Source organism: Cebidichthys violaceus, unplaced genomic scaffold, assembly GCF_023349555.1.
Source record: "Cebidichthys violaceus isolate CVI_PGR_0920_01 unplaced genomic scaffold, fCebVio1.0.p SCAF_92, whole genome shotgun sequence".
Taxonomy (NCBI): domain Eukaryota; kingdom Metazoa; phylum Chordata; class Actinopteri; order Perciformes; family Stichaeidae; genus Cebidichthys; species Cebidichthys violaceus.
In genome coordinates, this window is record NW_027176978.1 from 570,083 (window position 1) to 598,010 (window position 27,928).

Below are 27,928 nucleotides of genomic sequence, written 5' to 3' on the forward strand. Positions count from 1 at the left end.
AAGAACACCACCAATGGCTGAATAGTGACAACATCCACATTTCTCAAACTTCTCTCACTTACCTTTAAAGCTTTGCTCGTCTTAAAATTAGTCGTCATTCCCTGCATGCAGACAACTGGCCAGAATCTCACAGAAGACACACTGAGAAGTGAAGAGGAAAAAATAAATCACTTGATGTAAGGTGATGGAAAGTCACAAAGTATTTATTTATATATATTATGCGCTGTAAATACAATTTAGAGATACTGGCATGTTACTTAAGTATTTCCATTATTCTACTCCACTACATGTAATAGGGAATTATTGTACTTTTCAATCCACTACATTTATTTGATATTTGGAATATTTACAGATTAGGATTTTAGAGACAAAAATATGATCAGTTTTTAAAATTTGATGTGCATAATGTTGTTTAAAGGATCTCCCTTTGGGCCAGTTACAACATTAAAATGCTGCTTACGTCTTTCTATCAGAAATAATAATTAAATAACATAATATGTAATTCTAGATCACTGTCGGGGTATTTTAGTTGTTAAATACTTCTGTACTTTTATTTGGATTTGAAGTAATTTTAAATTGTAGTATTTGATGATACTTTTACTTGTAACATCTCGATACTTTTTACTACTAATGCATATTTCTTTTTTTATATTGCAGATACTAACACTCCTCCCCACATATTCACTTTAAAGACACCTCAACAACATTCCAGGGTTACGTCATGTGTCAACATTTGTGCTTGCATGATAGAGCCACTGACGCCAGCAGAGGGCAGTATGACCACATTAAACACGAGCCCTGGAGAGCGCCTGTGTTTACTTGTTAGAGGAGGAGAGCCCAGGCAATGTAGTTCACTAGATCAAGCAAGCTTAGAACCAGACAACCTCTCTCTACACAACTTCGCATCAAAGCTCTCTGGGCCGGAGCCCTTTTCAGAAAAAGCTCTCTGTACTCGTTACAGTGAGGCACATGCTCTCCTGACTGCTGCCATGGCCAAAAAAAAAAAAAAAGCGAGAGCGCTGAGCTGTGATCCTGTGAGAGGCACACATCCCCCCCAAGGCTCCATTTCAGGACCTGCAGACCAGCCTGACTACGAGTGCACTGTTCCATGCTCGACTGCTGCCATGGAAACGCCCTGCAAATGGGCGTGGGAGTGTGAGTCACATGGTCACCAAAAGGGTAAACAAGTCTCATTCATAACCGCGCCACAGCCTATTCATAGTACAAATAAAAAGCACTAACTTGTGCTGATAACTGATAAACGTCCCGTATCCTCAGTCTGTCCCAAATCCAGTTTAATGAACATTGTTTATTCCTCTAATCAGATGTCTGGGTATCTACCACTCTGCCTCCTCATCACACATTAATAAAACAGACCATCAGCATAACATTTACAGTTATGCTGAACTTTACAGGGAAGTAGATACGCATGTGGAACATTCCTGGAGATAGAGTGTCACAGAGAAATACTTTCCTTTCTAGTCACTGGTGTATTTTTTGCTGTGAGACAATGTAGTCTGTGGATTTAGGCCTGTGTCTCGCTGGTTGGATCCTCTTACACTGGGCTTTCCTGAGCCGCTCTATGCCCTTATTTAACTCTGGCGGATATATTTAGCCCACAGTGCTGACACAAATTTCTGCCAACTAAACAATTTAAGTGAGCAAGCGATAAGTGATACCTCGGTAAGAGGGCAAATGGTCTCAGCAGTCCTGTTAGCCGCAGCTTTCATGAGAGAACATGCTCTCATGAAAGCTGCGGCTGCTCTTTTCGGGATGTTTATCACAATTGCACATCCTATGGCTATGTTGCAAATACAGGACTTTGCAACTGTTGATTTACAGTTCCTTATTGCAGGAAATAGTGCAGTCGATACAAAAAAAAACAACGTAGTCTTTGATTCGACCTGAACATTAGTCATTGTTCTTATGATACTGTATTAAATTCAACATTGCTGTCTACAGCATGAGGTCCATCTGCTTGTGACAAAAACAGTAAAAACAAAGACTTTTCCTGACTTAGAAAATAGACAGATGAGAAATACGTGTGCCAGTTAAACCCAGCGCCACATAAACTCATGTTTAGACATTCAGAGAACATCTGCTGCGCTCTCTGGTGTACTTCATTGATTTTGCAAAAAAAAATGTTAAAAAAAAAAACACGCAGCAAAGAATTGCATAATTGAGATTTCAGAAGCATTAAATAAAGATGAAGAACTGAAATGCGTTCCTCGACAACGAGTTGGCGCAAACAGCCTGATTTAAGTGGTGTTGCATCAGAGGTGTTGCATCAGAGGTGGTCCCTGGGTATATTCCTTGCAAAGATCATGGAAAAGTGGCGGTGGGGGGGCCTCCCTCTCTTCATACAAGGGGCCTCCAGCTTGAACCAAGAGGCCAGGTTGTTTCCCTGAAATTCTTTAAGCATGTGCAACTCGCAAAGAGACAATGTTTTCCTGATCAAGATGCCAAAGTTTCCTCAGAGGGAAAAACAGCAATTATGTCACGCAACCAAAGCCGCTCTTTACGGTTTTGCCCCTCAGACGAGGCTTATTTTACAACAAATCGTGGCTTCTCACTATAGTCAAAAACAACTGGTATTAGGTTTGTCATAACAGTACGAAAAGGAGTCTGGGAAAATACCTCAAAGAAAAGCCACAGATGGCGAGCAAAGAACAAAACCACATTCCTGAGTGAACACACATGTGCAAACCCTCACATGCACAACACAGTGTTCACTGAAGAAGGAACATTCTGTCTGAATATGTCCCGCGATGCACTCGGCTGTATGGGGGTGGAGTTCAGACAACCCCACTTGTAAAACAACGGCTGCAATATTCACAAAATGTCTGGAATTCAGAAGCGTCTCACATCTTTCACTTCGCCCAAACAAATCAAAAGGCAGCCTGTGTGCACATGCGTGGCAGTCAGGAGCGAGAGTCTCTCTTTCATTTTACTTTTTCATACAACAAAGAAACAATGTTCCATTCCTCTAGATGATACTCTGATGGCTAATAACCCCAAAAAAGCACTACAATTCAGCAGCAAAGTTATGACAAAGTTGCAAAAAGAAGTAGATTAGAGCCATGGGGTGACACTCCTTTAATTAACGGTCCATTACAAACGCCGTACCCACAATTCATGGCTACGGTTGTGTGTAAAGTCTTATTTGATGTGGAAAGCAGAATGTTTTCTGGTAAACCTGCTACTTTGTTCTTTGGGTGTACACATTGCTTTGAAGATGAACTGACCCTTTTAAGGCTATTTTTGAACAAACAAACTCAGAATGACTCATTTTTACATGTGCACAAATCCGCCCCAGCTCTTAATGAGCAAAATCATGACATAGTGTATGCACAAAGTCAGTTTAATAAACCTACGTATCATCTGTTCGCTGTTTATACTGTTTTTTTTTAAAGTCAGGCATCTGGTCAACTTCAAGGCTGCACTTCAGTAACAGCAGGTAACTGTGGGGTGCAGCCTCCTCCTAGAATAAACAGCATATCAAAGACTTATGCGCTCATGCTGCAGTGATAAATGCAGAGTTAGCTTGTCTGGACTCTTTGTTTATCCTCTCTTTTTTTGTTTTCATTTAGGAGTAGGTTCAGCAGAAAGCAGACGTGTTGCTGCTCTTGTCAGCCTGAGAAAGCTCTCGCTGCTCTTGCATTTTTCTCAGGCGGTGGTGGAGAGATTTGTCTGCAGACCGGAGCGCTCTTTCTCCAGCGCAGCACATTTGGTGGGATATTATGTGAAGGAAACGGAGAGCATAGCTGAGCAGTGAGTCATGCTGTTTACTGGTAAAAGCGACGACCAGCGGCAGGGAATCGCACCCTCCCAATCTGACATTTCCTGGAAAATCCCGTTGTTTCACGGGGAGGAAGGAAAATTACAGAGAACCGTGGAAATGTCTGGCGTTAACTCAAGAACTTGTGTGCGGAAAGGGAGGAGAACTCACAGAATATCTGAGCAAAGATATTGTCCCAATCAGGGACACTGGGATTCAAAGAAATGTCAAGAATGCAAGAAAATACTGTTAATAATTACCCAGATTTTAGTGCTTCTCCTTCAAAACAACTAGCTGAGAAACTTGCAGAAGGTCAGACAAGATGTGACGGCGAAGCATACGTTCTGAATGCTATGAAGTGCTTGTTTGTGTTGATGACAACATGCAAGTTGAGTCACTTGTGAAATCAGGAAGTTGCCAAAGAAAAAGATCAACAATTGAATCAGCAAGTCAGCCCCAGTGAGAGCAGACGAGGCATCCCCAGTAACGCAACATATCCCACCAAATAAAATAATATAATAAATAAATACATGAGTAATCTCGACACGTGCCACACCTCTGCGCATAATGAGGTGAAAGCAGCGGGTTGAGATCCGGCCACTGACAGAAAAGCAACAAAAAGGCAGGATGCAAATCACTGTGGGTGGCGGAGTGAGCGGTCTCAGACGCTGCGGAACTGTCAGGGAGTCACTTTGGACAGATGCACAGCAGGCCTGTTCACACATCCATCTGTTAATGCCTGTGTACACTCGGTTTGCCATGTTCAGCTGTGGATAAAAATCACTGGCTTCCAAAGTCAATAATCAAGACTTGACGTCTTTTTTTCCCCCCCAGTTAGAGGAGCAAAACACATCACGGTGAGCGTGTTCCCTGTGAGTCACAGCATCGCAAACCGCAGCTATTTCACTTTCACAACACTCGACCACAGAAACGTTACGCATTCTGTTCGCTTTCATCCAACACTACTGGCCAGCAGAAAAGAGAGATCCTATATGTCTGAGGACAGTGACACTATATCCTGTGTTTTCAGGGGGATTTCTCCCTGTGTCACTGCCACCGAGTATTGTGGTGGTAAAATAATGAGTCAGCGAAAGTTACCTCTCCATCCAAAGAAGACATCATCACTGTGGTGAATGGACCACATGTTAACCTCATGACAGGAGTGCACCCGCTCCCACTGCCTGCCTGAAAGCAGCAGACACTGTGCACCCACCAGAAACAACAGTGAATCACAAAAGGCCTCTGAGATATAGAAATCTGTGACCATCTAAGTGAAACAAGTTCCTCATAGACAAATATGTTCCAGAAATGAATCACAATGGCCCTAAAAGGCCAAAGTTATTCTAAATGACTTATTTCTGAGGGAAAGTTGTGTTATTATCAGATAATTATTCAAAACAACTTGGACTTTAAGGACATAGTTTCCTTATCTTTACTCCTGTCATAAATACCAGAGATGATAGCTGAACAGGGAGATAAGATGAATACCAGAGTGATTTGTTTGCGGGAGTATGTGCTCCTCCTGCTGTTTGGTGACTGCTTGTTTCTCCTTTGTAGGTCAGTCAGCCCCTGTGGTCTAACTTCTCATTGTGCCCTTTGTCCCACATGCCTAAAATGCTGACCACGTGTTGTTTCCAATGTCAAAGGTAGGCTGGTATTTTGCATCATAGAAGCCTAAATTAAGTCCCGAAATGAAATCAGCAAGAGCGGCAGAATTAAAGGGGATGTGAGAATGTTTTTTATGACATAGTTTAAACGGGGGCAGTCAGGAAGTTTATTTCACTTCCATTTCCCCCCAAAAAAAACAGCTCATTCGAGTGACAGAACGAAGGCTATAAATAACCAAAACCGCTTTTTTTCCCTTTTAAAAAAAATCTTGAAACGACTTATTATACTGGCTCTGTGGCGCTCAGTAATAACTGCGTTTTGTAACAGTAACCATAATCACATTTAGTAGGCTAACTTTGTAAACATCACATTAACATGAATCTACTGATTTAGACTTGTAGATTTAATATCATTTTTATAAAATACTTTCCTGAACGCTTTCACTCATTGAGACAATAAATCCACTTAAATTCGTTTTAAAACAATTCCAGGCTGATTCAATTTCCTAAAAATCGGCAACAAAATTAAGTAAAAACAAAACAAGCAGTTATTCAAATACTGTTATTTAAAAAAATACTTTTTGTCTATTTTCCCTACTTTTTTCACGCGACTACTCAGAACTCAGAGCGACTTTTTGGGCATTGTGTTCTGTTACTCTAACACAACACGTGTCCACGCGACTGAAACGTTCTACAAAGTCAACATCAACTTTCAGAACCGAGAATCAAAAACGTATCCTTACACGAGTGGCGCGTGTGGTCAACAATATCCTATCTGCATGCGCCAATATGTCACTGGGACAACTTGAGCAATTTAAAAAAGGGATGTCAAACCATCATCCCAGAAGAAGAAAAAAAAAAACACGCACACACATACACACACACACACACACACACACACACACACACACACACACACACAAGCACACAAGCTCACCTCTGTGGACGCGGATATTTGTGGACCGTGATGCGTAAAAACTGGCGGAGTAGGTTTCCGATACAGGCGGCGGAGTAACTTGACACAGTCGGTGTGAAGCGTCCAGCAGACGGGCAGCGGCGTATCCTCGTACTGAATTAACTACAAAACAACAACAATGTACCAACATTCCACGCTCTGCTTCCGCAAGCACTCACGTCACCGATTCCTCGTGACCGCCCCCTCCATTCATGAAAATAACTTTCTGCTGACGTCAGTCTGGGAAAGGGGGGGGGGGGGGTGAGGCCATAAATAGAAGGTAGAGAGCCTTCTGTTGGCGACTGCTTTTGCTTACTTTACAAAACTAATCTGTACAAAATCCAGTCATGTGGCTAATATTTGCCGAGAATACTTTAAGTTTTCAAAAAGAAAGTCTTAAACTCTCTCAGTCTGTCGCCCCCCCCCCCCCTATAATACTCCTTTACAGTACCAGGTATTCATAAGTGTGCATTAGCTGGGAGAGAACAGCGACCTCCTCCCTCTGTCTGCCTTGGGAGCAGCAGCAGCAGCAGCAGCAGCAGCAGCAGCAGCAGCAGCATTCCTGTCCTGAGGGAAGTATGTGGCGTAGTAGCTCAGCAGTCACAGGATTTCTCTCATTTGCTCCGCTGGCAGAAACGTCAGAGGTTATTCTGGGGTAAATACGTCCCGAATGTAAATATGTTAAGTCGGTCGCCTTTTCAGAGCAGCCTGCCCTCTCATGTGTTTCATTTATGGGATAAAAAAAGAGCTCAGCTTTGAGGTTGCTTCAGACTGTAGTGCCTGTTAAAAAACAGATGCCGTGTGTTTACTCTATAAACACTGTGGGCTGCTCAGTTCAAACAAGGATAGAAAAAAAAGAAGGAAAAAAAAAAAAGGAGGAAAATGCACTTTCACATGTTTTTCTGCTGACTGCACCAACATGACTTAGAGAAAAATTTCAAAGAATAACATCTTGTGAAATACCCACAAGCGTCTTTCAGGATGAACTGCCAGGTAAATAACTTAACATCATATCTTATATGAATACTAATATCGTCCATCCGTGGTTTATACATTTGAGTGTTTGTGGAATTTACAGAAACTTAAAACAAAGTTTAGATCTCAACGCATTCATGGGAAAAGTAAACATCTGGAGTCCGTGTGGCAGAAATGATTCAATTCTATGGAATCTGGTTAGTTTAGCAATGTAGCAGTTAAAGGAGCCTCTTTGCTGTCAAATGACTTCTGTAAGAAGCATAGATTGACACACATGAAGTAGACCTGTGAGGATGATGAAGAAGACTTTTTAATTGCTCATTTCAGGCCAAACGTAGCTTCACCGTTGTTCCACCATGATGGTTTTCTTTTAACGGTCCTGTGTTCAGCCCCTGGAGACACAAAAAGGTAAAACAGAGAGACACACAACTCAGAAGCATGAAGACATTTTGACCTTTAGACAAAATGTGACTAGCAGATGACTCTGAAATAATAATAAATAACAATTTTGGGAGGCTGCTGTACAGACGTCTCTCTTTACTTTTGCTGTTTTTCCAAAGCACTGACAAAAAAAACCCCCCATCTGAGTCACAATGCAAATGACACTAGCAGTGAACCTGACCACCACCTGACAGATCCTCTCTTTTGTGCCAAACACTCAGATTGGTGTGTTTTTCCTGCCGTAGTTCACCGTGACTCAGATCGAGCTCTTCCACTGAATCCCATGTGGAATCAATTACTTGCTGGAGATGGCGTTGACCTGTTTCTTTCATCTGCTCCGGAGCTGGTTTCCTGTTAAAAACAAAAAACAAAAAAAACGTTTTCAGATGAGGAACCATCTTTGTGTTTCGTGTCACCTTCTTGTTGACCACAAACCACACATCATTTCCTGTGTGCAGCTTTCCTGTCGTGAGTTAAACACCAGCATTGTTTGGTTCTCCTGCGCTTCTGTTCTCTCTAGATTAAAGATTAAACAGCTTGGTAATGCAGCAGGCAGAACTTTGAGATGTGACTGGATTTCATCAGATTAGAGATGAGATGTGATGAGCTCAACTATATTGGAAGACATGATATGAGATTATATCACATTTACATGAGACAACAAGTGATGAGATGAATGAAGAGATTAATAACGTTCCATTTGAAATGATGAGATTAGATTACAGATGAGAGGCGAGTACATGAGATGAGATAACGTTAGGATAAACTAAATGTGATGAGATGGGATTAAATGGGATTACACTCAATTAGGGGTACATTTGAGATGAAATCAGACTGTTTACATTACAATAGAGATGAGATAGAATTAAAACGAGATTCGATTAGAAGACGAAATGGGATTAGATGAGAATCAGATTAGATTGAATTAGATTAGATATTAAATTAGATATAATTACCTTAAATTTAAGACTGGATTACATTACTTTATATCTCATCTCATTTTTATCACAAATGAGATGAGATGAGATTAAATTACAGTTGATATTAGATTACATTACATTCATTTAGAGATGAGATTACGTTGAAGTAGATTAGAATGACATGAGATTAAATGATATTGGATTTTAATAGATTAGAGTTGATATTACATTAAATTACATATTATGTTGAAGTAGATTAGAATAACACAAGATTAAATGATATGATATTGGATTTTATTAGATTAGAATTGATATTACATTACATTGGAGATTATGTTGAAGTAGATTAGAATGAGATGAGATGGGAGAGAAGAGACGTGAAATAGTGGAGAAGATAGAGAATAGAAACAAACAAAATAGAAGCTGGACTAATGTTCTGGTTTATTGTGTGTATGTATCCAGCAGTCGACAACGAGAAATACAAATTGGTGATATTAAAGTCTCCGCTGATATTCTGGACAGACATCCAGCTGCTCAGTCAACAGCACACCGCCCAGTTACTGTCCATCTGGCAGCAGTGCACAGAGATGACCTGAGCTACACCCGTTGTGTCTCACAAAATAAAAACAGCGGAGCATGTGCGGCAGACTTGTCAGGTTTCTTCTCGTTGGACCAACACGCTGTGGGGTCTGAGTTCTTTCGGGCCGTTTTGGATTACAGGAAGTAACATTGAGTCACTAAACTCGCCTCTTAGTGACTCAGACTGCTGAACTCAGAAATGTGATCTGGCACAAAGAGGCCCTGTTGTGTGGAGATCCTTTTTTCTTTCTTTCTTTTCCAATTACTCTGAATGATCGGTGACTTAAAGGCTGACGTTTAGCATGCAGAATTGTTTAAAGTTGAAGTAATACAATTCTAAATCGCATTGGATACAAAACATTAAACTATGAATCACATTTTGTGTGTTGAGGAGAAGCTGACCGAGGATGCCTGACACAAGACGGCTGCCTCTGGCACAGTTTGGACCGAACGTAATTTCAGAAGTAAAAGGGTTGTTTTTGCAGATTTTCCCTTATGACACAAGATGTAATTTGGAACATCGACTGGACATTCCACTGACGTCACCCAAATGTGTTTCATATGAAAACACTTTACGTAACCCGGCTGGCAGGTTGGAGCTGCCTGGAAAGGAACATGGTGAAGTTACTGTAGTAGTGGAGGCAGCAGCTGGATCAGGCCTCTGCTGGACTGGTCAAATCCTACCAGTCCTGTAAGATTCTCTTGAAGCTGAAAACTAATGTGATCGTCAAAATAAAAGTACGGGATTGTGAGGAAAGCAGGCAGGAATGGAGCAGCTTGTACACATAGTAGTTAGGAGTGCGTCGTAATGTTTGAGGAATGAACAAAGCTCTGCCGCTGAGCGTGGCTGGGACTAAATATGGACATTATTATGGCTGGTGAAGCTTTGATGCTCAGACTCTGTTCACCTCGAGGCATTGACATTTAAAAAAAAAAAAAAAAAGCCGTCGGGATGAAAATGTACATTCTGTAATTTCTCAGGAAACCTTGCTTGTGACTCACCGTCACATAAACTCTCTCCATGACTGAAGACTGATAAACACATTCAGATGGTGTGCTAGATGGTGGCTGTTGTGTTGTTGAATGTCATGTGATATTTTGTGTATTCTTCTTCTCAGGTGTTTGGTCCTTGATTCACAAAATGCTGTGATTTTATCAATGCAGATTATTCTGCTTCAGTTGAAGTCTTGTTCTGTTTTAATTTATCTTTATGTATTCACACACACATCATATGAGTCTATTGTGGTAAGATAGAAACCATAGAAACCACCCACCTTACATTCACATGATTATTTCAGAGCACTAGAATGGAGACTGCTGCCACCCTGTGTTAAAATAGTGGTATTTAAAGAAAGCTTGAAAATATCAAGTTTGCTTTTCTAGACGAGAAAGTGAATCGAGTGTGTTCATGTGAAAAAGAAAGTGAATCGAGTGTGTTCATGTGAAAAAGAAAGTGAATCGAGTGTGTTCATGTGAAAAAGAAAGTGAATCTAATGTGTTCATGTGAAAAAGAAAGTGAATCGAATGTGTTCATATGAAAAAGAAAGTGAATATTGTGTATTCATATGTAACTAAAGATAAATATAAATAGGGCCAACAAAACCGTGGCGCTATATATAATCTTGTTTCTTTTTTTTGTGTGTTTTTATTTTGTCCAAACAGCTACTGATTCATCCTTTAATTATATGGAGATAGTCTATGCATAATGCCTCTGATATGAGGATTGTTATCAAAGGGAAGGATAGTAGAGATAAGGTAGACGTCCTATCAAAGTCTGTATAATGATCAGGTAATGTAAGTGTTCATGCAAAGAATATACAAAAAAAATAGGGATTAAGGGATGATGTTTGTAGGATTCTTGACCAATCTGAATCTGTAGTTAAGTGCAGAGATAATGGTGACTATGATGATGATTATGAGATATGAGACACCAGCAATTGGGAAAAAACTTTCCCAAAAACTGAAGCAGTTAAAATAGTCAGATTCTATCATTTTATTTAATTCTATCGTTATTTATTTTTTAAATACTTATAAAACTCTGACGTTATACCCCCGTTTTGTTGGTACATAGTAGTGTACAGTATAACAGTATAAGAAAAAAAGTAATGTGTCGTTAGTGCCCTCCAGTGGCACTAACGACTTTTAATATTTTTAAGTTTTACTTTGAAAGTGTTGACCGGAACTTTACTATGTAATTTTGTCTAACTTGATATTGCAGTTACCCACAGTGACCACCAGAAGGCATTCCATAGCTATGCTTTGTATCCATGCTCAATAGACATTATACACATTGCCCTCTAGTGGCCATTGCACATAATTACAGCTCCCTCTATTGTTAACTTATCACAGCATAGGAATACTTCTGGCAAACGTTTACAGTAGACAGTTTAATGTTGTGACAAAGAGATTAATAAGCTATTACGGCGCTATTGTGTCGGCCTTGATATTTCCTTCGCGCTGACACTATGCGAGACTAGCCTTGATGCTACTGTGGCTAACGTATGTATTTAATTCTGAGCTTTTTTGCCCTCTTGTGGCCACAGTGAGTAACTACAGCGGCACTCCTCGAGCATCAAGCTAGACATATATATTGTTGAGTAGTATTTCCGGTAATTAATTTCAAAGTAAAACCTAGATGCATGTCATGACCAACAGAATAACGATGTAACGCTCAAAATAGACGTAGCGAGTACTCTTGATTATGGTGTTTTGATGCAAAGCATACATAGTTATTCTACTTTAAAGTAGACTGCTTTCGGTGTACCGTTAACAACGACGCCAACTGACACTTCCTGGCGTTAGGCGGCGGCCTACACTTTCCCCTTTGATAGCAAGCAACATTGATTCAGAGAAGAAGAAGAAGAAACCGTCATGGCACCGACTGTGTGATAGCTTGTGAGTTGTCTCACGCTATTTTTTTGTCATAAGTGCATCGCTCAGGCTAACCACGATCCGTTTTATGAGACCGAATACATATGTGAGCCACTTTAAATTCAAATTCACACGTCAATTAACGCCGGTTCACTCTCAGTGCTGTGCTTGATACCTGCCAGCTACTAGCTACAATTGCTAACAGCCGCATATTCAACGCTAGCTTTAACCGTAATTGTTGTCGTATGTAGTAGAGATGTAATAAACAGCGTACAGGCGGTCAACTGAGCTGAACACAGCCTTTTTGGTACTTTTGGTCGCTAACGCTACTGTTGTTTTTCTTGCCAAGTGATTAACGTTAGTTAGGGTCTTCAATAGCTAACGGCACCAGTAGTTAAGTTATGGCAGTTAACGTTATTTAACTAGTGTGTTCTACGTTTGCTAACTTGTGTACCTCCATGTTTTCTCACACACAGACTAACCCAAGACGAGCAATGTCTCCTGCTTAACCTACTGTTCGTTGGGCTTTGACTTGTGTAACTGTTAGTCGAGATGAATCGTCCAAAGCCTACAACTCTGAGGCGCCCCAGTGCTGCAAAACCATCAGGTATGATTCCCAATGTTTGCCCCAGGGTCATCTTAGTGAGGTTTTGGTGATGTTGTAACAACGTATTGTGACGTCTGCTCCTCCCAGGTCACCCTCCACCGGGAGATTTCATTGCTCTGGGATTAAAGAGTGGGGAGCCCAAAGCCCCCGCAGTCCTGCTGAAGCCAGCATCCACAAGTTTACCAGCCGACCGCAAGAGAGAGACCTCCTCCGCTCTGCCCTCTTCATCGGGTCTGTCCGGCCTCACCAAGCGGCCCAAACTCTCCACCACCCCTCCGGTCAGTGCTTTGGGGCGACTCGCTGATGTCGCTGCCGTGGACAAGAGGGCAATATCGCCCTCAATAAAGGAGCCTTCGGTGGTGCCTATTGAAGGTAAATCACTGGCTTCATGTTGATTCATAAACTTAAAAAAAGCTAACATAGAAAGTTAAAACGCCTCTTCTTTTTTATTGTAGTGTCTCCTGGGATTCTTCTCGACGAGATTGAAGCTGCAGAGTCTGAAGGAAACGATGAGCGCATTGAGGGACTGCTGTGTGGAGCGGTGAAACAACTCAAGATGAACCGGGCGAAGCCGGACATCACACTGTACCTCAGTCTCATGTTCCTGGCCAAAATCAAACCTAACGTTTTTGCTACTGAGGGAATTATCGAGGTAAGATTTCTCATTGACGTCAACCCTACAGATGTTGACATTTGACTGGACTTTTGTAACCCTCCACCCGTCTCCCTTCTGTCACCAGGCCTTGTGCAGCCTCCTGCGTCGGGACGCTTCGATCAACTTTAAAGCCAAGGGGAACAGCCTTGTGTCTGTCCTTGCTTGCAATCTGCTGATGGCAGCCTACGAGGAGGATGAGAACTGGCCAGAGATCTTTGTCAAAGTGAGAATCTCCGAAAACACTCCAAACTGTTTCATGAATTCCCTTATTTTAGATGTGAGATGTCTTGCCGTACGTTGATCTAAAATGTGTTTCCAGGTGTACATTGAGGACTCTCTGGGGGAACGGATCTGGGTGGACAGTTCTCACTGTAAGAACTTTGTTGACAACATCCAGACTGCTTTTGGGACAAAGATGCCCCCTAAGAGTATGCTGCTGCAGGCCGATACTGGCCGCTCTGCTGGCGATCTCAGTGCAGGTACACTTCCATTGAGGAAACACTCTGGGCTGTTTGGTGGTAGGGTTGCTGATGCAGGGAAACAAGTGCTGAGTGTTTATGCTTCTTTTTTTTACCTTTAGGTAGCAGCCCGCATCCCTCAACCCCCGAGGAGGACGACAGCCAGACTGAACTGCTGATAGCTGAGGAGAAACTCAGCCCCGAGGATGAAGGGCAGATTATGCCGAGGTGTGGAAAATACCACTTGAAATCGCCCGATTTGCATTTTATTTCTTATTATTGCATTTTTGATATTTTATTATACTATCACAAGTCATTTATTCTGATTCTGGTAGGTATGAAGAACTGGCAGAGAGCGTGGAGGACTACGTGCTTGACGTCCTCAGGGATCAGTTGAACCGCAGGCAGCCGATGGACAACGTGTCGCGAAACCTGCTGCGTCTGCTCACAGCCACGTGTGGCTACAAAGAGGCCCGGCTCATGGCCGTGCAGAGGCTGGAGATGTGGCTCCAGAACCCAAAAGTGAGCGTGAAGTGTCCTGGAGTGAACCGCTTGTAAAGCTCAATTTTAACGTGTATCATCCGCCCTGTTTTCTGTCCACAACCTGAAGTAAAATGCTGCTTTTGGTGAGTCAATACATCGGTATCAATACCGTAGTGCGTTATATTACACTATTGGTGCCAGTGTATTGATTCCATGCAAGAGACACAACAATACACTGCTGAATTGCAGTATCTAATGGTTTTTTTTGTGAAGTCGTGACGATGGAGATGAATGTTGATAACTTAACTGATGAGTATTAACTCTCTTTGTTTGTGTGCACAGCTGACTCGACCGGCTCAGGACCTCCTCATGTCTCTATGTATGAACTGCACCACCCAGGGAGCAGATGACATGGAGGTGATCTCCAACCTGATCAAGATCCGACTCAAACCCAAAGTCCTCCTGAACCACTACATGCTGTGTGTCAGGTCTGTGGAGTCTCTCCCGTTGTCTCACTCCTAACTTTGTTGTTTCACGCTGCGACTTCCACTCACGGGGGTTTGCTTTGTCCGTGGTTCTCCAGGGAGCTGCTCAATGCTAACAGAGACAACCTGGGCACTATGGTGAAGCTGGTGATCTTCAACGAGCTGTCCAATGCCAGGAATCCCAACAACATGCAAGTCCTCCACACAGTGCTGCAGCACAGCCCGGATCAGGGCCCAAAGGTGAAGCTCTGCGCTTTTGAGTTGCGTGAACAACCAGTTTGGAAATAGTGTTAACATTTTTATCAGTCCTTAAATTCAACGTTCTTCCGTTGTGTCTGTAGTTCTTGGCGATGGTGTTCCAGGACCTGCTGACCAATAAGGACGACTACCTCCGGGCCTCCCGAGCTTTGCTGAGAGAGATCATCAAACAGACCAAGCATGAGATCAACTTCCAGTCCTTCTGCTTCGGTTTAATGCAGGAGAGAAAGGAGACCACCTACGTGGAGCTGGAGTTCAAAGTACGCGTTTGTGAATAGTCCCTCAGTAAGTTCAGCTCTAATCTTCCTGTTTTCACTCTGGACTCTTCTCTTTGATTCTCCCGCAGGAACGTTTCGTCATCCAGGTGACCGATCTACTGACCGTCTCCATGATGCTGGGCATCACCTCTCAGGTCAAAGAGGCGGGCATCGCGTGGGACAAAGGAGAGAAGAAGAGTCAGTGCTGTGCATCTGTTCTAATGGTGTCTCTATGAACCGTGATGTGCTTGATGGACTGTGTATTAATCACATGTCTGGTTTGTGTCAGATCTGGAGAGCCTGAGGTCCTTTCAGAATCAGATCGCTGCCATCCAGAGAGATGCTGTGTGGTGGCTTCACACCGTGGTTCCGACCATCAGCAAAACTGGCGCAAAAGACTATGTTCACTGGTCGGTGGCTGCGCGCATCGGATGTGTTTATCGTTAAAACTGCTCAAGCTAACCATGTTTTCAGCTGCTTTATATGTGGATTGTTTCCTTCGTGTCTGCAGCCTTCACAAAGTGCTGTTCACAGAGCAACCTGAGACGTATTACAAGTGGGACAACTGGCCTCCGGAGAGTGACAGGAAGTGAGTATTCCTCCGGTATTCAAAAGGAGCCGTGTTTTCTTCCGACTGTCACCGTACTGAGCTGCTTTAATACGACTTCCTCCTCAGTTTCTTCCTCCGCCTCTGCTCCGAGGTGCCTCTGTTGGAGGACACACTGATGCGCATTCTGGTGATCGGGCTGTCGCGGGATCTGCCCCTGGGCCCAGCCGACGCCATGGAGCTCGCAGATCACCTGGTGAAGAGGGCTGCCGGAGTTCAGTCTGATGGTGTGTGAAGATCCACTTATGCTGGAACTGTTCATGATCACGGTTAAAGCTGGTGTACGTTACTCTCCGGCAGAATATTTGGACATTTGGTAAACGCGCGTGCCTCAGCTAGGAAAGTATGGACAAAGGAAATACGCTTGTGATTGTTTGAATACGTCTCGGCCTGATCTGACAGATTGTTTCTTTCTAAATAGATCTGGAGGTCCTGAAAGTGGAGAGGATCCAGCTCATCGACGCGGTGCTGAATCTTTGTACATACCACCACCCGGAGAACATTCAGCTGCCTGCAGGGTACTTCAACCGTCTTTAAAAAAAAAAAAAAACATTCACGCCACACCGTTTACAGTCTGAAATAACAAATGAGCCTCCATGTTTAAGGTACCAGGTGCCAAATCTGGCAATATCTGCTCTGTATTGGAAGGCTTGGCTGCTGCTGCTCGTGGTGGCTGCGTTTAATCCTCAGAAAATAGGTACAGCACTTAACGATGTTAAATCAATAAGAGTAGCTACCACTACGCTATTAAACAACCGTGTTAATATGTTGTCTGATGATTTTTGTCCGTTAGGGTTGGCTGCCTGGGATGGCTATCCTACACTGAAAATGCTCATGGAGATGGTGATGACAAAGTAGGTGAAGGTTATCATCTGGAATAGAACAGTTCTCTGATAATAACGCCTATAATAACAGCTGACGCGCGTCTCCCTCTGCTTCCACAGTAACTATAGCTACCCTCCGTGCACCGTGGCCGACGAGGACACGAAGACGGAGATGATCAACAGGGAGCTGCAGATCTCCCAGAGAGAGAAGCAGGAGATCCTGGCCTTTGAGAGCCACTTGGCAGCGGCCTCCACCAAACAGACCATCACAGAGAGCAACAGCTTGCTGTTGTCTCAGCTCACCAGTCTGGATCCACAGTAAGAGACCCAGAGCATGAAGCTCACGACCCTCGTAACCGGTTCATTGTGTTCTCAAAGGAAATGGCTCAGTTCTGGATCTTGACACTTCTCCAACAACGTCCACTGTCTTTAGATTGGAGGGACAGTGAACTGACATTGTTTTACCTTTGATACAGCAGACGGTTCATTTTAAACTGTGTGACTGTAAGATGGATTCACAGTTGTTGTTGTTGTTGTTTGTGTTCAGGGGTCCTCCTCGTCGACCTCCTCCTCAGATCCAGGAGCAGGTGAAAACCCTCAACCAGTCTCTGCGTCTGGGACATCTCCTTTGCCGCAGTCGCAACCCGGACTTCCTCCTCAACATCATCCAGAGACAGGTAATGGCCATGGACCCGCTGCACAACCGCCCACAACCTACTGTCACACCTTTCTACTGCTAATAGAGCAACATCTGTCTCAAAATGTATGTCTGACTCACTACAATGAACAGATGCAGCTGTGTCGCCTTCACAATGAGGATATTGTGTCTCAACAAGCATATGATGTGTGTAAGATATTAGCTTGGTGCTATAATGTTCTTGTTTTGGATGAGGACCCAGGATCTTTGGTTTAGTAAACCTGTGATCAAAGCTCAGCTTCAAGTGGAGAAAACCTGTTCAGAGTGACTTATTGGCAGCAGAAACATTGATCAGGAACATGAATGAAAGCCGGACTCCAAGAGGGAGAAATAACATGATTCTAAGGCTGTAGTTGTCGCGGTGCATCCTGTAACTGTAATACGTTTTGAATCCTGCACAGGCTTCCTCTCAGTCCATGCCGTGGTTGGCTGACTTGGTCCAGTCCAGTGAGGGCTCCCTGGATGTGCTTCCAGTGCAGTGCCTGTGTGAATTCCTTCTGCACGACGCTGCGGACGACAGTCTGCCAATAGAGGATGACGAAGAGGGAGAGAGCAAAGAGCAAAAAGCCAAGAAGAGACAAGTATGTTGATCATAACGGTTTTGCTGTTTTTGAGTTTTTCTTCACGACTTGTCTTTAGTTGCTAAATGTATACCTGTGTTTGTTTCTACTTATGTTCATCTTATTACCGACTCTTGAATAAACGTGTATTATTATCCGTCTTCCTGTATAGAGACAGCAAAAGCAAAGGCAGCTGCTTGGACGGCTCCAGGATCTTCTGTTGGGTCCTAAGGCCGACGAACAGACCACATGTGAAGTGCTGGACTACTTTCTGCGTCGTCTCAGCTCTTCTCAGGTGGCATCGAGAGTCCTGGCCATGAAGGTACCGTATCGGAGGCGGGGCAAAAAAAAAGAAAAGCCATCTCTAGTTGCGTTGCGTTACTGTTTAAACACATCTTATGTTTGTGTGCAGGGTTTGTCATTGGTGCTGAGTGAAGGAGGCTTGAAAGATGGAGATGAGCGCGATCAGCCCATGGAAGAAGACTCTACGGATGCTGAGCTCTTGCCGGGGTACCAGTGGCTGCTACAAGACCTCCCAAAGCTCCCCTTGTTTGACAGCGTCAGAGGCATGACGTCCACTGCTCTGCAGCAGGTCGGTGTCGACTCGACAGTTAACTGTCAATAACTGGAAATACACCTTTTAGGGTGATTAACGACGAGGAGTTTGTCCGTTTGCTTTCTTACAGGCCATTCACATGGAGACAGATCCACAGACGATCAGTGCCTATCTTATCTACCTATCCCAGCATGCACCAGTAGAGGAGCAGGCTTCTCACAATGACCTGGCCCTGGTAATCACGGCGAGTTACTTACATTAATTACATTACATGCTTTTCTTTAATCTGTTTTTTTGGGTTTTTTTTCCGTCGAGCAAAGTGAATCTGACCCTCAATTGCTCTCCGCAGGACGTTGCCCGACTGATCGTCGAGCGCTCCACCATCATGAACAGCCTGTTCTCCAGACACTCCGGCAGACCTGAGTCTGACGCCGTGCTCAGTGCTTTCCTCACCATCTTCTCTGCGTACATCAAGAGGATGAGGAAGACCAAAGAGGGCGAGGATCTTTACAGCTGGGTGAGCATTAACAAGCCTTGTGTTACTAACTGAACTACATCGTCAGCTGTTTACTGATACTAGTTCAAAGTAAGAGAAATATCCAAGTTCCATATCTCCTAAAATCCTCTTGCAATCAAAGAAAAGTGCAAAGTTCTGGGCCTAGTGACCTGACAATTTCCCCGTGATTGAATGAACGTGCTTTGAGGCTGCAACTGAAACCTAATCTGCACTTGAAGATTAATCCCAGTTTGATGTCTGGAAGGTTGTAAAGCACACGTCTAATTCTCTTTTTATGCCTCCAGTCAGAGTCTCAGGACCAGGTGTTTCTGCGTTGGACCACAGGAGAGACGGCCACGATGCACATTCTTGTAGTTCACGCCATGGTTATCCTGCTGACTCTGGGGCCCCCCAAAGGTAGTCCTGCTAACTCTGCAGTTCAATGTTTGCAATGTTGAAGAAGTCATAAGATAACATAAGATTGCCATTGTGCATCTTTACAGGGGAGAGTGATTTCTACGCTCTTTTGGACATTTGGTTTCCCGACAAGAAGCCTCTACCAACTGCCTTCCTGGTTGACACCTCAGAAGAGGCCCTTCTGCTGCCTGATTGGTTGAAACTGAGGATGATCCGATCAGAGGTTTCTCGATTGGTTGACGCAGGTACAACTTGCCATAGTGCACATAATTATGTGCTGGTCTCCATGTAAATATATATTTACCTTTTAACGTTGTTTTCCCTCAGCTTTACAAGACCTGGAGTCTCAGCAGCTGCTGCTGTTTGTGCAGTCCTTTGGCATTCCTGTATCCAGCATGAGCAAACTGCTGCAGTACTTGGATCAGGCGGTCTCTCATGACACAGAGACGCTGGAACAGAACATCATGGACAAGCGTAAGAGTGCAGCAGATATCCTACTATAGAATATGTTGTCTTGAGTTATGTACGATTTTATCTAAGCTTGTATTTATCCTGCATTTAGACTACATGGCCCACCTGGTTGAAGTGCAGCACGAGCGAGGTGCCACTGGGGGGCACACTTTCCATTCATTACTGAGCTCCTCCCTTCCTCCAGATAGAGGTTGGTGACTTTAGTCTCTATGATTGTGTATGTGCTGTTTTAGCTTATATCATTCGACATTGAAGAATGTTTCTGTGTTTTTACATTGCTTACATTAAAAGGCTTTAATGTAAAGGGACAAAATGAATATAAATAATCTAAATTTGTCCATGTCCTGACAACGTCTGACAGATGCTGCTGAAACAAGTAAGGCCAAAGTGACGGTGGAAGCGCCCCACAGCTCTGTGAAGATGAGAGCAGCCAGTCAGCTTCCTGACGTTGGGCCTGATGACGACCTCCCTGGCATGTTGCTTCAGGTGGGATTTACCAGCTGTTTTATTCTCTGTTCTTTGTTGTATGATTTTTTTGGATAACTAGAGAACAAAACTTTGCTGCCGTTGAATCACTTCTTGGTCAAACTGACCGGTTTCTGTTTCCTTTGCTCTCACAGATCTTCCCGTTAAAGGTGGACCCTCGCTGGCACGGCCCCCCCCCCCAGCCAGCTCTCTCTGGCCTTGCAGCAGGCCCTTGCTAAGGAGCTGATGCGGGCCAAGCAGGGCCAAATTCAGCAGGGTGGGCTGGCTTTTCGCCTCCTGCAGGCCTTCGCAGCCCTGCTCACCTCTGCTCACGCAGGGCCTATTGTCATATCGATGCACCACAGCCATGCCCTGTCCTGTCCTCTCATGCGCCAACTTCACCTCTACCAGGTAAGGCTTGCTGACAATCAGTGCATTATTCCATGCCGAGTCACAGAACATTGTACAGAAGACGTTTTGTTCTTGTTCCTCCCAGCGCCTCGTGTCCCAGGACATGGCCTTCTGCTCACTATTCCTGAAGGTCATTGTTGAGATGCTAATCTGGTTGGACAACCCAACTGTGGAGGCAGGACCTCTGAAGACTCTGCTCAAATCCTTCGCCGGTCAGAACTCTACCAAACACCGGCACAATGATGGTGAGCACCTCGGCTCTTTATCTTCCCAGACGTCGATTCATTTGTTGCATACAGCCAGTGAGTGACGAGTGTCTCTGCCCTGCAGTGCGTTCAGGTTTCCTCCACCTGGCGGAGGCTTTGGCATATCGCAGGGAAATTGAAGTGCCACTGATGGCCGTCATTGCAATGCTGAAGTCCGGAGACAGATGTAATGCAGAACCAGAGCTCATTGGGAAAGGTATTAACAGAGCCGCTGTGTGGAGGATGTGAATGTGCGTTGGATTTGTTTGAAGTGAGAATCAGATTCAGTGTTAGTCAAATAATTAGCTAATTGACATAATTAATTTATCACAGTCTTAAAACATGATTTATTAATTTAGCTGGTTCATTTTTTTTTTTGATTTATCAAATACTCATGTACTGCATAATTGCAAAGGTTAATTATTATTAGAAGTTAGATATCTTCATGATTGTTGTTACACTGTTGGGAGTTTGGTACGTTTCCAGTACAACAAAAGTTCCATTTTTAAATTTAAAAAACAGTATTTTTTGAAGAAAAAAATAAAATCTATGGCTCTTTTTTGAAACATTTTAGATTTTTTTTCCACAGCAGCATATGTAACACAAGACAAAAAGAGCTTTCACAAAATGAAAGCTGATTTGAGGACCAAACCTCCAGTAAAATGTTTTTCCATGTGAACCGAATCAAAAGCCTTCGTAGTGACAGATGTAGTTCTGTTACATAAGAAAACATGGCAGCCCAAACTAAGCACGCTGTGTCTTTTTATTATATTCCAGTGTTACAAGGGCTGATGGAGGTGAGGTCGCCGTATCTGGAGGAGCTCCTCTCTCTGTTGATGACTGTCGGCACACAGAACGGGACAGCTGGCCCCGTTGCCACGGTGATTTCCTTGCTGCTTCAGGAAAGTGAGGAGCGATCTGTGAAAAAGGAAGTGGACTCTAACAAGTGAGAACCGCCTTTCTCTTTCCCCCTCAAGTCATGCAGGAAACATTCATATTTGACAGGACTAAATGACAAACACGGCTGCCTGCGACCAAAAAAACATAGCGTAACTTTTCAGCTTCAACTTTCCCAGCAGCACCGAGGTGACAAAGTCGGGGCTGAGCTCCGGGCTGCTGGTCGATTGGCTGGAGCATCTCGACCCTGAGGTCACTTCAGTGTGTCCGGACCTCCAGCAGAAACTGCTGTTTGCCCTCAACAAGGTGAGAGAAGCAGCTGATGATCTACTTCTCTTGTCTTTTTTTCACTCTGGAGGAAGTGTTTGCTTGGCGGTCCTGATGCATCCTTTTCCTACTATCTCTGTGTTTCAGTCAAGAGGAACTCCTGCCTACAGACCATATCTTTTGGCTTTGCTGACACATCAGTCGAACTGGTCCACCCTCCTGCAGTGTATCAGTGCTCTTTTCAGCAAGCGCAGAGACTACAAGTAAACACATTTCTTTTTTTAAAACATGTGTTTTGTGAAGCCGTCTGGATGGATGAGATTGTATTAAGCATGTGTCCGTATAACATTTTTCAGACTTGATCCATCATCAGCCCTTGATTTCCTGTGGGCCTGTAGCCACATCCCGCGTATCTGGCAGGGACGCGATCAGAAGATCCCTCAAGTAAGAGCAAAAGTCCAAACACAAGGTCCCTAGTGGCCACCTTTTTTTTTTTTTTTCTTCTGTCTCTTTGATGAGACCGAAACCAGAGAGTTCATTCTGCTGAATTCATTGTTCTTTTCCTGTGCAGAAGAAAACGGAGAAGTTCGTGCTCAGACTCAGTTCTGAGGAGCTGATCAGCCTGGTGGACCTGATCTTGTCCGAGTCGGAGCTCAACAGTCGCGACTCGCCACACGATGACAAAAGCAGCTTGGACCAGGCCTCCTGCTCGCTCATCCAGTCCAGGCTGCCCCTCCTCCACTCCTACTGCAGCGGAGAGCTGGAAAACATTAAGAAAGTCTCAGAGTACCTCATCAACTGCACAAAGAAATGGGAGGACAGGTAAGGTGTAGACGCTAATCTTCTCTTCACCAGTCTTTCCTCCATCTCACTCGTCTGCATCCGCTCATCGCCTTTTGTCGTGCGAGTCACCAAAGTGTTCGAGCGATCCGTTTTTGACACGTTGTATTGTTGTTTCTAATTAGCCCAGTCGTGGAAAGTCTTTTTTCGTCCCGTTGCAATGCGCTGATAAACTCGGGGGGGGGGGGGGGGGGGGGGGGGGGGGGGGGGGGGGGGGGGGGGGGGGGGGGGGGGGTAAATCGCACTAGATTTTCCTTCTCGGCGCAGATGAACTTTTCCGACTTCCTCTTGTCAGCCACAATGCCGTGGACCAGGGAGAACTCGATAATTAGGTCTATTGGTGTGAAATTAAAACCAGCAGAAGTCGTCTGTACTGTGATCTCTTTAAAAGCTCAGTGCATTATAATGAAGCCAAGAGGATTAAGGCTGAAGCTCTAAACTTGCCTGTGTTGTGAATTCCTGCTCTGACTTAGCTGTCAGAGATCAGGGTGCAACTCTTTGTGGAGGCAAACCCTCCTTTCATGAATATGTCTCCGCTTATTAAACCACTTTAATGAGGAAACTTTGGCCAAGGTCAAGCAAAATTAGCTTCCGAATTACAGTGTTTTAAGTACGGCTAAGCTGTCTGGTAAAAATTGTTGCTCGTGAAAATGTGGCGGGATAAAAACATGTTGAAAGTAAAAGGGTTTTTGGCCTTGTGTTGAATACACACTTCACTGTATGTTGAGCATTCTTCGCTGTCAGATAAGCTGGTGTTTATTCCGATTACACAACAACAAGCGGACTCTTTTACTCTCGGTCAAGGTTGCTCCGATTTGCTTAATTCGTAGCTGTAATAAATCTCCTCACTGAGTAGAGAGAACATCATCTGAGCCTGACAAGAGCCTTAAAGGATTTTGTGACTTCAAGGCATAGGCCTTAGAATTACATTACACTATTCATGGGCCTAGTTTGTATTCGTGTACGTTAATGATTGTCGCTGGTAGACAAACAATAGGTTTATCGTCCTCCATCTGTGATCTCACGTCAGCTCCGTTCGTAATCCGTTGAAAGAGATGGAGAAAGTGAATTTGAAAAAAAACCTGAGGTAATCTCTCCGTCAAACCGGGAACATTGTTTGCTTTGTAATTTTTAGTCCCGCTACAGAGTTTTAAAAGCGGTGACAAACTTTCTGTGGCCGCACAAAATTGGTCAACCAGTCACTGTCAATTAAACGGCTTCGAGCTGCACAACTCAATAACATTAGGGATTACAGCCGGTGTTACTTTGTTACTGAGCTTTAACATGAGCATCTGAACGGTCTCAGCCAATAATACAATGCGCTTCCCCTGAAGGTATACAGTACAGTATACATCCCGTTTTTGTTTATTCTGTCTCTCAGTGCGATGAGTAAGCGGTGCCAGAACCTGCTGCTGCAGATCTATTTACACTTCCCTGAGGTCATCCAGCACGTCACCCTGCCTGAAGGCACCTTCAGCAGCGGGGGGGCTGCAGACGGCAGCAGCTGCAAGGTAAAGAGGTCCTGCTTCATAGACGACACAGTTCCTAGTTCATTCTTTATGCTTATTGTGAACAGAGATGTCATACTGTACTTATTGTTATTATTAGATTTAATAGGAACTTCCTGAATAACATTTGGATATTACTGAGTAAAAACAGGAACAAGCAAGAGAAACGAAAACGCACAAAACAGGTCACAAGTCATAACCTACAGCCTTCACTGAGCTCCATAAGCTCACAGAGTCACAGTATGGTGTTTATACTTCTTTTATGCATTTTTTTTCCCCCCAGCTTGACGTCCTGGTGCATCGTCTGGTCACACTGCTTGCTGATATTGGAGACTCAAAGTCTGTTGAGGGCCGTGTGTCTGATGCCAACCTCGCATGCAGGAAGCTGGCTGTGTCGCACCCGGTCCTTCTGCTCAGGTGAAAAACTAGGCGGTGCTCTATGCTGCAGTATTTTAGGATTTATTCTACAAACACTGACTGTAACGCTGTTCTTCCTTTTTTCTTTTCTTTTCTTCCCCAGACACCTGCCTATGATTGCAGGTCTCCTTCACGGCCGCATTCACCTCAACATGCAGGAGTTTCGGCAGCAAAACCACATGACGTTCTTCAGCAATGTGCTCGCCATCCTGGAGCTGCTGCAGCCGCTTGTTTTCCACAGCGACCACCAGAGGGCGCTTCAAGACTGCCTCCTGTCGTTCATGAAGGTCCTCCGGGTAGGAGGCCCACACAGCGGCTTATCCTCGCCGTAGGATTTGATCTTGGGATCAGACGTACAATGTTCACGTGCGTTTGTGCATCTTTCCTCCCGTAGAACTTCCAGAGGACTCGTTCTCCGTTGGTCTTCATCAACAAGTTTTTGCAGTTCACACAGAAGTACATCACCCACGTTGCAGCCGCTGCCATTCCCTATTTACAGAAGCACTCTGACATCTTGCAGTAAGTATATCCTGGCAAACGTATACGGTTTAATGATAAAATTGTGACAGTTGAATTGCAAACGATATAAATGAGTTTACCGTATTTACAGCAAACAGTGGCTTTGTTAGAGATTTTGTGTTGCTCTTTCTCCTACCAGGGGTCTGTGTGCAGAAAACCCAGACCTGGTTCAACTGAAGTCTCTGCTGGCTGGACTCACGCTGCCGGTGAGAAGGTCTTCTTCAGAGGCTGCTCCAGAAGAGAGAGATGGTGAGCACAGGGTGATCGTTTGAGATCATGGAGTTGTTACAGATCTCTAAAGAGATTCACTATGCAAAATTGTAGTAACGAATTGTAAGCTACATTTTTGCTAAATAATTGCCTTTGCTCTCTACCAGATGACATGTCCACTGGTTCCCTACCCCTAGTCAACATATCTGCCTCGGTTTCCCTGAGTGCGGCTGACATGACAATGTACCTGAAAAAGATGTCGAGAGGAGAAGCAGTCGAGGGTAACGAACATACCGCTGCAGCAGTTTCACACGAGTGTAAACCTCGTATGTGTCAGGATGAGTAATAATGCTGTTTTGTTTTGTTTTTTCACATCTGCTTTAGATGTGTTGGAAGTGTTGACGGAGGTGGATGACAAGTCTAGGAGGAGCCCAGAAATCATCCAGTACTTCATTGTGAGTCATTAACAACATCAACAGGAAAAAAAAAAAAAAGGTCACGGGTTGTACCTGTCGGCGTGTCATCACCGCTCTGTGTCACTGTTTTTAGAATGATCTGCAGAGACTCATGATGTCCTCTGAGGAGTTGTGTCGGAACATGGCCTTCAGTCTCGCCCTGCGCTGCATACAGAATAATCCCTGGTAAGTGACGCCCAACCGTCTATCAATCAATCTTCAATCCGTCTGTCTGCATACTTTTATTTGTTACTATTTACTTTTCACTGTGTCATTTTCAATGTTTTCTCTGCTGCAGCCAAGCGACAGACTTCCTGCCAACGTTCATGTACTGCATGGGCAGCGGTAACTTCGACGTGGTACAAACGGCCCTCAGGAATCTCCCGGAGTACGTGCTTCTCTGTCAAGGTAAGAAGATACTCTTCAGTCAAATTCCTGTTTACCGTGAGCTTGTAAGAAGCAGCCCCTGTCTTGTCTTACAGTCACATGACCACGCAACATTTTTTTTTTTTTTTTTTGTGATTTAACAAAGCATGCACCCACAGTCCTAGTCAGTCACACATCCATGTGCTTTGTTTCCTTCACAGAACACGCAGACATCTTGCTCCACAAGGCATTTTTAGTGGGTATCTACGGACAAATTGACACCAGTTCAATGATCGCAGAGTCTATGAAGGTCCTTCACATGGAAGCAACAACATAGCAAAGCACACCGCTCCACATCCAACAGTGTCCGCCCTTTTCTGCATTCCACCGTTAGATTTGTTTTTATTGCCTTTAGTTCAAACATTGCTCTTATTTGATCGTCACTGATTAATAAACTCCGTGGCTCTTCAGTGCTGCATATCAAAGGATCCACCAGTGAGCTGGTAGCTACCAGTCATGTAATGACTTCTGGAGAATTTAGTGACTTCAAAGAATGCATTACGATTCCCCTCGAAATGAGTTGAAAATATAATAATTAAAACTGTAAAATTGCTGTTATCAATAATGGCACAATTAGTACATGTATTACTTCTAAAGGGATTTAAGTAAGTTTTAACTGATGATATAATGATACATTAACCAATAATTCAAAAGATAAGAAGAATGGGGATATAATTTGGTGTTTTTATATTATCAGTTAAAGGCAACACAGAATATCAAACTTATTATGAATATTATAATATAAAAAATAATAAGTAAATTGAAATCAAAACATCTGTTTTTATTGTATTTTCAGACATTTGCGTGGGAGTTTTTGCACTTCTGCAGTTATTAAATTACTAATATACATTCTTAAAAAGTGCAATAGCTTGAATATGAAATATCAACAGTATCGTACAATAAGAAGGTGATTATATGCCATCATATGTAGTTAATGAACAACTAAAAAAAGTGAAATATTTCTTCTCTCAGTCCCCAAAACCAGTGTATGGCAGCAACTTTGCTATCATTTTCCTCATTCCTTTCAAATTATTAAGAGTAAGATTAAGCTGATAAACTGTTATTGTTGATCGTGAATTATTTGAATCACTCAAAAGAGCAGGTCAACACAATGCTTCACTGTTACCGGAACATCACCTATGAGCCACCTTGATGTGAACTGAATAAAATAAACTTTTGGAATATGCCCTTTGCTGTTTTTTCATCACCTAATAGTGAATATTGTAACATATTTCCGCAATTAACCACCGAGTTCAGGGATACAATGGAGACATTTTATCACTATTTAATTGGAAAGCAGTTTAATGTTGA

General features: G+C 43.6%; 2 protein-coding genes across 2 annotated transcripts in view; one reads left to right on the plus strand and one right to left on the minus strand.

The window, feature by feature from the left end:
* The window catches only part of mafk (v-maf avian musculoaponeurotic fibrosarcoma oncogene homolog K), an 11,337-nt gene extending 4,798 nt beyond the window's left edge, over positions 1–6,539 (minus strand). Inside the window, exons 1-2 of the mRNA XM_068704434.1 lie at positions 6,323–6,539; positions 63–141 (exon numbers count right to left, since the gene is read on the minus strand). Coding sequence (XP_068560535.1) covers positions 63–107 — 45 coding nt within the window. The 5' untranslated portion in view covers positions 108–141; positions 6,323–6,539. The remainder of the gene's footprint in view (positions 1–62; positions 142–6,322) is intronic.
* A 5,506-nt stretch (positions 6,540–12,045) lies between these two features.
* Positions 12,046–27,804, plus strand: ints1 (integrator complex subunit 1). Its single transcript, XM_068704437.1, is given in 49 exon segments — positions 12,046–12,150; positions 12,603–12,733; positions 12,821–13,105; positions 13,189–13,385; positions 13,474–13,611; positions 13,708–13,867; positions 13,969–14,074; positions 14,182–14,368; positions 14,672–14,817; positions 14,913–15,054; positions 15,156–15,332; positions 15,419–15,527; positions 15,619–15,739; positions 15,841–15,918; positions 16,006–16,163; positions 16,358–16,454; positions 16,542–16,633; positions 16,730–16,790; positions 16,881–17,078; positions 17,308–17,437; positions 17,859–18,038; positions 18,190–18,339; positions 18,430–18,609; positions 18,704–18,808; positions 18,923–19,090; positions 19,375–19,486; positions 19,573–19,731; positions 19,814–19,960; positions 20,049–20,147; positions 20,319–20,443; positions 20,578–20,628; positions 20,630–20,833; positions 20,919–21,078; positions 21,164–21,295; positions 21,856–22,024; positions 22,158–22,281; positions 22,390–22,505; positions 22,599–22,686; positions 22,814–23,064; positions 24,464–24,593; positions 24,874–25,007; positions 25,111–25,303; positions 25,402–25,526; positions 25,666–25,775; positions 25,904–26,017; positions 26,121–26,191; positions 26,286–26,377; positions 26,490–26,599; positions 26,779–27,804. Coding segments are annotated over 48 exon segments (6,552 nt in total). The 5' UTR covers positions 12,046–12,150; positions 12,603–12,678; the 3' UTR covers positions 26,895–27,804.
* Positions 27,805–27,928: the final 124 nt, after the last annotated feature.